Source organism: Ascidiella aspersa, chromosome 2 (assembly GCF_963924565.1).
Source record: "Ascidiella aspersa chromosome 2, kaAscAspe10.2, whole genome shotgun sequence".
NCBI lineage: Eukaryota > Metazoa > Chordata > Ascidiacea > Phlebobranchia > Ascidiidae > Ascidiella > Ascidiella aspersa.
Window position 1 is genome coordinate 26,878,112 of NC_139448.1, and position 13,947 is coordinate 26,892,058.

General features: G+C 35.7%; 1 protein-coding gene across 1 annotated transcript; it reads right to left on the minus strand.

The window, feature by feature from the left end:
* Window positions 1-1,670: 1,670 nt before the first annotated feature.
* LOC146164598 (DNA replication licensing factor MCM6-like) lies at window positions 1,671-13,568 on the minus strand. Its single transcript, XM_083383200.1, has 18 exons — window positions 13,438-13,568; window positions 12,847-12,990; window positions 12,356-12,469; window positions 12,080-12,242; window positions 11,051-11,190; window positions 10,703-10,850; window positions 10,259-10,363; window positions 9,729-9,879; window positions 9,368-9,509; window positions 8,997-9,115; window positions 8,591-8,721; window positions 8,215-8,370; window positions 7,686-7,814; window positions 7,234-7,355; window positions 6,362-6,488; window positions 4,402-4,612; window positions 3,284-3,423; window positions 1,671-2,296 (listed from the first exon to the last, which is right to left on the minus strand). The coding sequence occupies exons 1-18, from the start codon at window positions 13,530-13,532 to the stop codon at window positions 2,180-2,182; spliced, it is 2,454 nt and encodes an 817-aa protein (XP_083239326.1). The 5' UTR covers window positions 13,533-13,568; the 3' UTR covers window positions 1,671-2,179.
* Window positions 13,569-13,947: the final 379 nt, after the last annotated feature.

Genomic DNA, 13,947 nt, shown 5'->3' on the forward strand with positions numbered 1-13,947 from the left:
GTAAAAATATGCAATAATATCTACAACAGAATAAGATGTAAACAGTCTGAATAGGACCTAAACCTGTCGGAATAAGTCCTAAACTCGTCAGAATAAATCCTTAATGGTCAAAATAACACCTGAAACTGTATAGGGAAAGGGTATGGTACGATCAGAGGCCATTCGTCTGGCATCGGCCGTTTTGGTGTCAACGTTTGGATGCTGCAGTTTTCGTACTTGATTGTTGGGTTTCGGGTTAGTGGTGAGTGCTGGGTGAGTATAGAAAATGGGTTAGGGTTAAAATGTACTTAGCAGTGCCAGTGGGGTTGGGGCCTGACTGCCTTCCATAATTTGTGGCCGCCAAAGATTTACGTTAAAAATTTTTTCCGTTGAAATCCTACGCCAAAATAGAACAATATATACGCCCAAAACGACAATTTTTTGAGTAATTTTACTAGTTTGGCTATATTCCACGCCAAATGACGTCACTTGCGTGATTTTTGGCAAGCATTCCACGCCAAAGATCTCTGGCGGGAAGGCAGTGAAATGCAATCAGGAGTTGGGCGTTGGGGTAAGGTAAAATGTTTATAGGCCTCTGATTCTGGCCATTTAGGTCTTATTCTGACGGATTTTTGGCCGATGTTGACTGTTTTACGACTAAAAGGTATTGGTCGTATTTTGGTCTTATTCCGAACTGTGCTTTATCCCGACGTTGAAGTTGTTCTTATTTCGATCCTATATGGCTTGACCACTTGAGTCCATTTTGTGTTTGCAAATCGCTTATCAGGCGTGACACGCACAGAGCGGAACGAGAATGGCCAACTCAACGACATAGTCGTTGGCCAACTGGACCAAAACATATTTGTTTGGTTTCGCACCAAGATATAGAAAATTTTGCCTGTTTCGTTGGTTGTCAGAGCAATTAGAATCTGCAGTAAAACACTTTTGGGACACGCTTTTTTTCTGCGTTATGGGTGGTAATGTGTTTTGGTTTCATATGGTAGGCCTTTATGGTACCAAGTTTTTTTCCCGAAACCATTTTTCTATATCTGCAAGTAGGGAAAGGGCTGTTCAAAGGTTAAAAGAGTTGTAAACCTAAACAAATGTCCAATTTAGTGAAAAAATGATTTACTGCTTTGCGGTAGACTTGCACGATAATTTCGAGGAACTGACGGAAAAAAATATTCCTTCACGAGCTGACTAGCAGAACACTACATTGCCCTGTGCTTCCGAGAGATCGAGAGATATAGCTTTCGAACTATTTTAAAATGATAACCGAATTGACAGGCCCTAAAAAATGGCTTTCGTATCTGAAACTTTGCTCAACAATAAGGGTAGGCTTTCTGTAAATATAGCGACACATAGGTAGATAAGAAATACAAAAACAACGAAACATAGGTGATAATTTCCATGTTTACCATTTATCTGAGAGTTCCAATTAGGGTCAATCTTGAACTTAGTGAAAGCTTTTGGGAAAGACTTTGGAAAATTTCCAAATTTGGCCCAGATTTTAAAATCGGTGTAAATTGGCCTCAAAGCCATCCACTTCCTGGGGCAGTTTTTATTCTTATGTACTGTACAATGTTTATGCACGACAATTGTTTTTTTAGGGTGTCAAATAGAAAATTTTCAAAGCTGTAGCCTACCAGTGCAAAGGATGCAAATTTCACCAAAAAAAATCGTTTAAGAAATTAAACTCCAGTTACTAGCTGCCTATTTAAAAAACATTGAGCGCTGCCGTTGTTGTCGGGATTGTCAAATTTTAGCATGTAAATAAATTGGGTAAACCGAACAAACTGTGATTCAACATAAACCTCTTCCTAAAATTAAGCGCTTAACAAAACTTATTTGATAAATATTTGTTCGGCGGAAATCTCGAAACTTGCGACTTGAAACAATCAAGAGTACCACTTTAATTTGCAACGTTATTTATTACAAAACAATTTAAGGTACACTATTTTTGAGACATGGAACATAAAAAAAAACATATCAACTCGTGAGTTAGGCAGGTGTGTCGCAAGTATTGTTGCCACTATTAAACAATGTCTTGGTAAGGTAACGATGGTCTCAAAAGTATATAGGCTATCGATGGTAAAATGGCCTTAAAAAGCGAAGCTCGGCAGCTTTAGAGAAGTCATTTTGTACAAAGATAAACAAACAGTGAGTTGTCTTTCGTCATAGTTCAGTTTTGATCGCGTCTTCAATCTTCTACCACGTAGTTGGGATGCACGACCAAAATCGATTCTTCTGATTCCGTATCTTCGCTTTCCTCGGAACCAGCAATTTTGCTTTTGCTTAGTTCGATTAGGACGTGGTCCTGCGAATAGAGTAAGGTAAATGAATTAGAGTAAATACACAAACAAACACACTCTTTGGATACCCGTAGCTGCACCTACAGTATATGCTACACCTGGTAAGCAGAATCGAAATTGTTTTTCGTGCACGCTGATACCTAAATCCAAAATGTGTCTTTTTTAACCAGAGTTTATTAATAGAGTTTATTAATAGAAGTTAACGATATCCACAACTTCATTTATACCAGTTGTCTGGACAAACCTAATAAAGCGTTATTTGACATAACAAATTAACCTCCATCGCTGGCTTGAAATGCAATTAACACTCAAAATATTTAATAAGTCTTCTTGTGCCTTTTAACCAGTCGATCGAGAGTCTCCAAATCGGTGGTTCTCAACCGGGGGTCGGCGGACCCCTGGGGGTCCGCAAAACGTTTTCAGGGGTCTACGAAAACTTATAAATACACCATTATTAATTTAATTAACACTAGGAAATAACTAACGCTTGATAACATGCCTAATCACAATCTTGATAAGTGATAAAATCACATTGTAACATGTTGTAAATCGCATCGAGTGTGACAGAACACTTCCATTGTGTAACAAAATAGATTGTAAAATGGAAGGTAGAATTAACAGTTTATATGCACTGGACTTTGGTTTATGCTATCATTGTCAAAGATGACGTCTAGCATTGTCAAAAAAATAGCCACACATTTTAAACCTGGCTTCGGCGATTCAGCAGTAGAAATAAATTGGTGTTGTGTGTTACTTGACTCAACACAAGGTGCGCTAGCCAGACATACTGATTTACTAAAAAGAATTAAACGCAGATATGACACCAGAAATATGTTAGGGGTCCGCGACCATTTGAAATCATCAAAAAGGGGTCAGTGGTACATACAGGTTGAGAACCACTGCTCTAAATATTTCAGTCGATCGCAATCAAGCATAAGTTGGCTGCACCTGATTTATACTATTGTTTTCGGTGGCTATGGGCTACTACTTACTTGGTGGACAAGTTTGTGGATGACTTTTTCGACGACAATCTTTTTTTCGACGAGTTCTTCTTCGGTTTCGATGTCGTCTGCGATCTGCTCCAGATACCAGTTGACGAGCTCGAATTTCTTTAGCCCTCCTGATGATGTGTCTGCAACAAGAAGTTGATAAAGTAAGAAGAGAAAAAAACGCAATGAAACACTACCTAACGTGGTTGCCGCTTTATTTTAGGAAGTGTTAACGTCAATAAACAGTGGTTTCCAGCTACGTTCAAATTACAGTACAGCCTTTCAATAGGGATTGCTTTGTATGTTTCCCAAAGTCATTACGCTACAACTTGCGATGTAAAGGTGCCAACGAGGAAACGATACGAATAAAACGTAAACAAAACCTGAACCAAAACGTTCAATTTTACCCGGATGTTTTTAATTGGCCCCTAAAAAGATTTTTTTTTTAATTAAAATTTTGGTAATGTCAAGAAAAATGACTTTAACATACATCGAATACATTAACCGACTAAACTAATTTAGCTGAAAAAAAAAAATTTATAAAAAAAATATATTTTTAGGCATGTAGGACATAACAAGTTCGACTGTTGCTGTGTAACAAAATTAACTGGTTAAAGACGCGAAAGTTGTTTTACTTCCGAATTATGTACTTTACCGCAGTGGTTGTCAACCTTTTTTGTAACAGTACACACTTTTACGTTTACTGAAGAACTTGTACACCCCAGTCCACGCAAGCCACTGAACTTATAGAAACATACACCCTGTTGTACTGCAAAAAGAACTATTAACCGTTATGAAGAACTAGTTACTAGTTAGTACCTCACAATAACGATTATCAAAAGAAATATTAGGTTATGATGTCACAAAAAGAATATAGTATCTTACAAGCTACGTACGCTTAAATACATGTTGTGACATGTATTGCATACTCCAGTCAGTCTGGTAATAAACCAGTTTATTTATAATGAGCCTAATCATAGGCTTTTTGTAATGCGGTATATTGTAGTTGTACACCCCAGTACACCTTATAACAATTCTAGGACACCCTGGGGTGTACAATACAACCGGTTGAAAAGCGCTGTCCTACCGTTGCGAAAATAACGCATTCAATCAAATCTCACCGGAGGACAGTTCTTCTTCCTCTTCCTGCTGTCGCATGTAAAGCACCAACATGTTGCTGAGGCGCTTGTACTCCTCGAAGCTCATCCGAACCGCTCTGCTCTTCTCCTTGGCGGCCTCGCTCGTTTGCTTGAGCAGCTCGTTATCCTTGTCGACCGCCATTGGCTCTTGGCCTTCCTGCGACGCTTGGTCGTTCGCAGCCGGGACGTCTTCCTGTGTGTAAACAGAGATAGTGATTGGGGCGATTACTTTCGACTTGGGGCCAAAATTTGTCTGAAATAAGTCAAAATTGATTAATTGCCGAATGCACAAAAATCGTTTACAAAATTAACAAAAACTGTAAAGAGCTTTTTGAAATTGTCATTTACAAATTTGATCAAAGTTTAGTTTTTCATAACATCCAACAACATTTTAACTGCATTATATCTCCATTAAAGCAATCTACGGTATACGCGAGCCGGCAGAATTTACTACGCAAGCCTCGATTATCGCATTAAATTCAGCTCGACCACAGTTTTTGCTTTATATAGTTGTGTAATGTGTATCCCTTATGTTGACAATAGTATTGAACGGTATTTGTTTTTTGTTTTTTTAACAATTCTCTGAAATACCCAGCCTCTTTTTTTCCCATTTCTATAGTTTTTCGTCTTATTTTTATAGGTCAAAAAAAAAGAAATAGGGCCGCCAAAGCTTCGCTGTTATGCTTACGCTCAATACTAGGGTTGCCGCGAAAAATAAGAAACACTTAATTAAACAGTCTGTTCAGAGTAGATGCCGCCAACTGAATCGCGATAATCGCTCTAAGATTTAGCTTTGGGCTCTGTGTTAACACTGGCATTACTAAATTACAAACGCTCGCCTTAACAATCATTAATTAGACATCAAAACCCAGTTCGGCTGGAAATAAAACACCTTTATCAGACACATGTGGACAAACCAAAAGCGCAAAACATACCAATCTTAACATGCGAATCTGTATTTATGATATTCCTGGAGTTAAGAAAATAACTTGCGATTTATCTGAACTGATGAAAGTATGGTAAATTTAACCTGGTTCGAGGAAATGTATTTCAAGTCCAGTTTTTAGTTTAATTTCTAGTTTACTTTTTCAGAAAAAAAGCGAAAGTTTTAGTCTAAATTAGTACTCCGCAACCTTTTTTTTACTTGCGACACACCAACAGAGATAAATCCATTCGGCGACACACCTACGAAATATATGACGATCGAAAATAGACAACATAAGTAAATATTCTAGGCAGTCCGGAGAGAGGGAGAGATTTATGATTAAACACGCTGAAGGCGCCGATAATTTAACGAATTACATTCTTTTAACTTCTGATATTGCGGTTTTACTCTCTTCCTAAAATATATTATGCGGACAAATTATTTAAAATTTCACCCCAAAGAAATAGAAGATAATCTTAATGGCTTTCATTAGCGTATTCGAAAAATTAAACCTGACAATTGTGCTTTGGATTTTCTCCTAAAATTTCTCCTAATTTATATAAACAATCACAAAATGTCGATAATACATTTACAATGATATTTTATAATTTTCGAGCTGTTTGGGTTAAACTTACGCTGGTTTAAAGTTTAAAAACAATTGCTGTATATTTATACTTAAACGTAACATAGGTTTCAAAAAAAGTTTTACATTATTACATGGAGAGTTCATAAAGTTACACTCGGATTATTGCAGAGAAGGTCGAAATACCTGCCTTGATGTAAAATTTTCGTGTTAATTCTCTTGATTATTAAAAACTATCCTCAAAACTCAAGTAAACTCCACCAGGAACTTCGGGCACACCGGTTGTGGTCTGATTTTAGTTCTAATTTATCAAGTAAAAAAAATAAAAGAACAATCTTTGGTGAAACTGATCTCTTTGTGAAATTTTTATGTGAGACAGTGACTCACTTGGCATAAAACACTGCTGCCAAGTCATTGTTTACAATTGAAGTTACCTCAATAAAGTTAATATCGGGTGTCTCAACACGGATGATCGATTTGTTGAGAAGTCTGGCAGCTTCTTTAACGTGTTTCGGCACAACTTCCTCCAAACAATGCAGACGTGCCATTGCTTCGGACAATCTAAAAGTACAAAATCAAGCTGAAGATTTTGCAGCCAACAGACATATGAAATAACACAAATCCTAAGGGTAGGTACTTTTAAAGTATGTTATATCGCATTAGAATAAATATAATAATAAAAAATGTGCTTTTTATCGGCACACACGAATACTCAAGGACGATTATAATAATGTCGTCAATAATGTAGAGTAACTTTAATTTTAATAGGAAGTTAACTTCAGGTCGAGTAATCCGGATAAAAACAAAACGTTTAACTATTGAAATTGGTAAACTAGCACGATTATGATCCATATTTCATGTCAAAATAACAAAAATGAAACATATGAAAAGCAAATTGTTTTACGTGCAAAAATTGAAATCAACAACCAAAAACATTAAAAAATTTAATTTTTATTTAAGTTATTTGGCGCAATCAATTAAGTCAAAGTCAAATCATTTGTCCTAAAGAGAAATGTCAATTTAGGTAACGTCATTAGAAAACAGTGACTTAAGTGCACTTACGTCAGGTCATTGACGTAATTTATAACAACACTGGAGTATACCAAGGGCAACAACAACGACATATAAATCAAACCAAATCCCCAAAAATTAACTACATATCTAAAGAACACGCAATAAAAGCACCATCAAATTTAAACCCATATTGTCCTGTAACATAACGCACATGCATCAAATGGCCATCACGATTAGCAACATTTTCGCGCATATAAATGTCGGTTGCTTACGAGGCATCAAATGTAATTACCTGACTAAGCTCTCCAGCTGACGTACGGTGATCCGCCACGACGACCTTGCGATGCCCGAGCTGTCACGTTCGCGCATTTTTCGATATTCCTCCACCATGAACTCCTCGGCTTGCGCTGAAATCTTTTTTAAGCACATAAAAAATCAGAACTTTTTCAACAAGGTGCTCTTTTTTATCGTTTTTAGGGCTATAGCGTTTAAACTTAGAGGAGGTAGGCTTGATTTTGGCTGAAAGAGCCACAATCATAATGTGACATGAAAAGTTAATGCTTTTTATAAGAGTACATTTTATTATTAACCGGGACGGTCCGGGAAAAATATGGCTATTACCTGGTGGATTCTGGTAAACATATTACAAAAACCCTAATGTTAAAGGCCGACAATTTTTTTTCATTTTCATGAGGAAAAATTTATACTCACGAATGATCAAACTGATAAATTTTTAGGTCTCACCTTGGGGTTAAACATTTTGGCAAAGAGTAAATATCTCTGAATTTCTTCCAACATGTAAACGCGGTCCACCGACTCCTCGAGGCGTGTGTGGAGGTCGACTATGCGACGCGCGATCGCATAATCCGTCACCTATACACAAAGAACAAAATCTGACGCGCAAACGTACTGGTAGCTGTGACTACATATATCGTCATTCGTCAAAGTATTTGAATGAGTCAAACAAAGCAAGTTTTTTTCTTGAGGTTACGGACAAATTTCGAACTATTAAGCGAATCGTGTAAAAAAATAGGTCTACTAACAAAGCAAAATTTCAGTATTTTTATTTCTTGGCGTTTCTTTTTCTTAAAAGACACATTTTCTCAATAGGGAAGAATCCGCTGTTCCGTCAAGCTAGTGTTTTTAGGGTGTTATTTTCTTTGTAGCGTTATGTTTCTAATTGCGTGAAAACATTACAATCTCATATCGTAAACCTAAACTTACTTTTGCATGCTTCGAAATGGCAACAAAATAAAAAGAATGGGTTCGTTACCTCGTTGCATTCGTCGACCAATATAAAGAACAGGTCAAATCGCGACATGATCGGTGCTGAAAGCGCAATGTTCTGTCGCAGAGACTTTGCCCGGTCGTAGCGCCCTCCAATGGGGTTAGCAGCAGCCAGAATGGAAGTGCGCGCATTTAACGTTGCCTGAAAACAAGTTTAAGGGGAAGGCATGTGAGCAATTGGGTAATCGATGTACCGGCTTCATGGTTTTGTTTTTGGCTCGTTTAATAGTGATTTGCAAATATTTCAAAGGAAATTTCAATTACAGGTAGGAAAGCGTAAGCATTCGCTTTATTGGTGTAAAGGTAAATAAGAAACCTAACAAATAGAGCTTTATACTAAATCACTGCCTCTGAAATCTTACTTTGACTCCGGCTTTCGTAATAGAAATCGTTTGCTGTTCCATAGCTTCGTGAATTGCGACTTGATCTCGAATCTCCATTTTGTCAAACTCGTCAATGCAACAAATGCCGTGATCAGCCAACATGAGAGCCCCTGGACAAGTAAAATATTAACAATTAATGTAAAGAGAAATGCGCGGTATTAATAAAAACAAAGGATAAACTTATTTATGTCAATAGGCAATTAAATAGAATAGATTACTCCATAAATACAGCTTCCAAAAACTGAAATACTTTCTTCTTTTTAAATATGTTTATATTGCTAATTTGTCTTCGCAGTTTGCATAGACTGCAATTGTCACATTTGAACGATCGATATTTTTGCAAATATTTTTGCTTGAGTATTTTTTTTAGCTAAGTATTATTTACCAGCTTCAATAACAAATTCATTGGACTCTTCATCTCTCACAACGGCAGCTGTAAGACCAGCAGCACTGGATGCTTTTCCACTGGTGTAAACTGCTCTAGGTGAAAATCCTTCAACTTGTCTAAAAGCAAGTGTCAGAGAAAACAAACGTTTCAGAAAAATAAAGCGTAATAAATTATGGTGTTGCAAAATGTACATGATGTTTTAACTGATATTGGCTGAATCATTTTGATTATAATACTGTTGAAATGTTTTATACAGTTCAACTTAATACAGGGAAAATTTAGGAAATGTAAATAATAGTACTTTGTTATGCAGCAATCAGTTATAAAAATTACAATTTACATTAACATAATTTCTAATTTCAATATACTTTAAAAACTGGCTCTTGGCGGTACTAGGGTCACCAACAATGCAGACATTTAGATCACCACGAAGAGTGGTACCCTCTTCTGTAGTCTTGGGAACTCCGCCAAACAACTGGAGCAAGATACCTCTTTTAATCTCATCATTGCCTAAAATAGTTAACAATAAGAATTATTTAAGGCCATTGGGAAACACATAATTCAATCATAAAATACAGTTTGAGATAATTGTCAAAAATTCTGCTGAAATTTTTACAAATTGGATTTTTAATAGTACTTTCAGAAATTGATTTTTAACCTTGTTCACCAGGGATATGGAATTACAGTATTTGGTTTTAAAAGAAACTAAAAATTTCATGCAAAGTTTACCATGAATTGTTGGGAAAAGACTGTTGCAAAGATTTGAATATAAGTTCTTGTCACAAGACATCTGGTAAACTTTTTCCCATTCAGCATCTGTCATTTGATTTTTTATGGTTTCAATGCTGTTTTCTTCATTCTGTGACCGCTTGCCTCCAAACTAAGTTAACAAATAAAAAATATTCTTGAATTGTAGATGGGTAAAAATGACAAAAAGCATAAAAATTGAGCAGAAACTTGTAGAAAGAAAATTGTAAAACAGTTAGCAAAATGTTGAAAATGAATAAGGAGTTATTCGAAATGTTCAAAATGATACCTACTTCTGTATGGGCTTTGATATGCTTATCACGTCTTACTACAACCTCCAACCATTATGCTCCAAATTTAACAAAACAAATTAGACATTAGTATGTTTAGGTTTTTATTTTAGCAAAAATTATAGCATTCAAAAAATTCTACTTGCTGTTATAGCATTTAAATTATAGCATTCAAAAAATTCTACTTGCTTAAAAAAATCATATTTATTATAACATACTTACTGCAGGATTAGATAATCCAACATGACAAGCAAGAAAGGCTTGTCTGTATGTTAAGTCTCGCACACCGAGAGCTTTAAGACCTCTTACGCCATCAACTTCATTTCTCTGGAGTAAGGAGAACAAAATTGCTATTTGTGACATTTTTACAAATATTGAGTGGTAATTCACAGATGGGCAGATGGCATTGCTAGTTAACTTATATCATGTATATGTAACTACTAAACATGAAGCTTAGTGAACTACATGCAATTTTAAAAAATACAATAGGAATAACTAAGAACAAAAAAAGCAATAATAGGTTGAGATATATTTGTATCCCTTATTTATTTATTTATATATTTATGTAACTACAATAAAACAGGTTAACATTTGTTACACCCCAGATAACAATTTATTACAACAAACTTATTCCATTACTGCATATCATCATAATACCACACTAACCTGTTCTTTACCATGGCCTGGCTCGGCCCGAGCACCTGGAACCTGTAGCTGGCCAACATCGGGGACAACAATCAAGGTTCCGATGAAGTCACAAGTGTCACCAGCCTGGGCAACCTCAACTGCCTCAGCACGGACAACAATTTCCATTCTACGAAAGCATAAACAATAAACATACAAGCAAGGCAGGGTAGAAACTCAACTAGCCTGCAGTAAGGTTTGAACTCATGACCTTTGGTCATACCGGGACTGTCACTCTACCAACTACCAAACTGAGCTACAACAGCTTGGAGAGGAGCGATTTAAGAAACAGCCATGTTTACATTTGACAATATATTAATATTCACTCACGTTCTTGGTATAGCACCTCTTGGCAACTCCGACTGAATTTCTTGAATTCTAATTTTTTGAAAGTCTACGAAAGTTGAGTTGTCAGCATCCAACAAGAACTTTGAGCGATTTCCACATTGTTGATTTATGCATATTGATGGCTAAACGATTACAAAGGAAATAAAGTACATATATTTTTAAAACATCACTTACAAATGTTAATTTCACAATCAGGATGAAGCCCAACATAAATATCCTGGCCACTTTGATCAGTATATTAATATAGTGTACATTATGACCAGTCATATATTCAGTTTGCCCTAATGCGGGGGTGTCCAACAAGCGGCACCAAATAAAAAATGGCACGCAAGCCCCCCTAAATTACTTAATTTGCTATTCAGCCAATTGTAAAATAATACCTAATTTTTTATAAATTAAATTGCAATTGTTTATTCACAATTTAAAACAATCGCTGCAATCACGACAACTAACAATTACTTCTAATGCTACAACATTATATTGTAGTGGAGGCTAGCATTCACGTAACTATAAAGTTTGGTGTGAAGAAACAAAAAGCAAAAGTCAGCTCACCGACGACATTTAGATGCAGTAATGCACACTGCTAGTGCTAACTAAATTTATTATTTGTAAAAAAACGCTCTTATTATTAGAAAGAATTATATTACTAAACTTTGGCACGGGATGAAGTTATAGGATAAAAATTGGCATGCCGGCATGTTTGAGTTGGACACCCCTGCCCTAATGTTTTAATATGAAGTGCAGCTATTTGAGTTGAACATTAAACAGATTTTAAACAAAAAACTTTGTTAAGATGTTTGTTTACAAAATTTTTTTTTACAAACTTTTGTTAAGATGGAATATTGATGCATTATAATTATTCAATATAAAACAAAACAACAAATAATAAATATAAGCAATACTACAGGTAATATATTATTAAGGAACTAATCAACACATGATCTTAAGTAGGAAAACATTCCAGACTTTCTTCTTTCAGATTGCAAGAAGTAGGTACAATAGAGGAAATACCTGCATAAATTTAAACTGTTGTTCAACTCCCTTTATTACAGTTTGACAGTCCAAACACGAGAATGTTCCGATTACAAGTTCTGGATGAACGGGATGGGTGCGCACCACTTGGCCGCTGATGCGCATTAGCCTTCCTATTTCACTGTTGCGCAACTCACGGATCCTAAAAACATAACAAATTTATGGCAACTAGTTTGGGTAATTTTAATAACAAAAAATAGTTTATAATGAAGATTACTTAAACTTGCATTGATAGAAGAGTGACATAAAACTTACTTTTGCAGCATTGGGAAATCTTCAAATGCTAGATATAGTTCTTTGTTGTTGGGAATTCCTCTATAGTGTTGATGGGCAAAGCTTTTCACAGCAGAGCACAGGTAGGGATACAAGCTATAAAGAAAAATTAAAAATGTAAACAAACATTAGCTAATAGCAATATCTATATAATTTGTGCATCAGCTGTAGCTTTATCAAACATTACTCCACTACTAAAGCCAGTATGACGTCACAATACACATGACTGGGTTCCTCTGACTTGTGATGCTAAATGTTAATATATTGGGTGTGCCACATAGGATAGGATATGATTTATTTGAATAAAAAATGAAAATGGACAAGATCAAAATGAGACAGCAAAAGAAACTAAGGTTCATAAGTCATCTGTCTCCTGGCTTAGAGTCAGTGCGATAAAACTGTAAAATAAAATGTTAAATTCAAGTTACATACATAATTCAACCTTTTAAACAAAATATTACAACAGATTGTACCGATAGTACTCTTCCTGTATAGAGCTGGCGAGTTGCTGATTAAAAATATCGACATCTGTGTAGCTCACAACAAGAGTGTTTCGCTCAGGACGAATTAGGCCCTCTGCTGGCCGTAAGTATTTAGCTTCTCCATCATCCTCAAATCTGTTTAATAAGCAAATTTAAAAACTTACAAAAGCAAAAAAACAAAACAGAAGAGGCAACAACTAACAAGTAGAAAAAACATTTTAAGGTGTAAGATAATTAAATGTAAAACAACATAATTTAATGTAAAAAGTTTTACGCTTTTTTTTAATCCTGAACAAGTATGGAAAGTATGGCAGATTTCGACAAGATCTTGGGTGCATGGCCAAAAAATCTGGGTGACTGGATGCAACGAAGGTAAAATAGTGCACCTCGGTGCACTTTCAAATTTCCAGGTGCACTCTGTATTGCACTGTAAACATATGCCGCACAAGCGTTTTACATATTTGGGGTGCTGTTCAGATTTTTTTCGGGGTGCACTTTTATAAGAGGTTTGGTAAAAACTTGTGGGTGCACTTGCCATACTTTCCACAGAGGATCCTGAAATAGAAACCAGTTTGCAATTACCCATTTAAAAAGTCTTGGAACAACTTTTGCACTTGTAGCCCAACTGCATCAGATTTGCTGCGATTGTTACCAGTGTTTGAACTGTTAACATCCATTATACAAACTAACTATATTCAGTTTGTGAGTTAGCTGAAAATAAAAAGGATTATATACTTTAATAGCAGCAAAACATGTTTTACAATTTCTGACCTGTAATCATATCATTTAACGATTAAGCCCAAACAACTGAAACAATAAAATAAATTTGCATTTTTTTTTTTTTTGAGGTTTATATTGTTGACAATATTTGGGGAAGGGTGCGAGTTAGCATTTAGGTGGGTCAAGTGTTATTGTTATATTTTGGTGCTAGTCTTGAATCCTACTACGACAAACATTATTATGTTAGCGTTTCGGTTAGGGTGAGATAAGTATTATTGTTAAATAATAATAATACTTCCTTCAACCAAACACTAACCGACACCCTAACCCAAATAATTTGCGTTGCTTCACTATCTGTTTTAACGCTGTGGT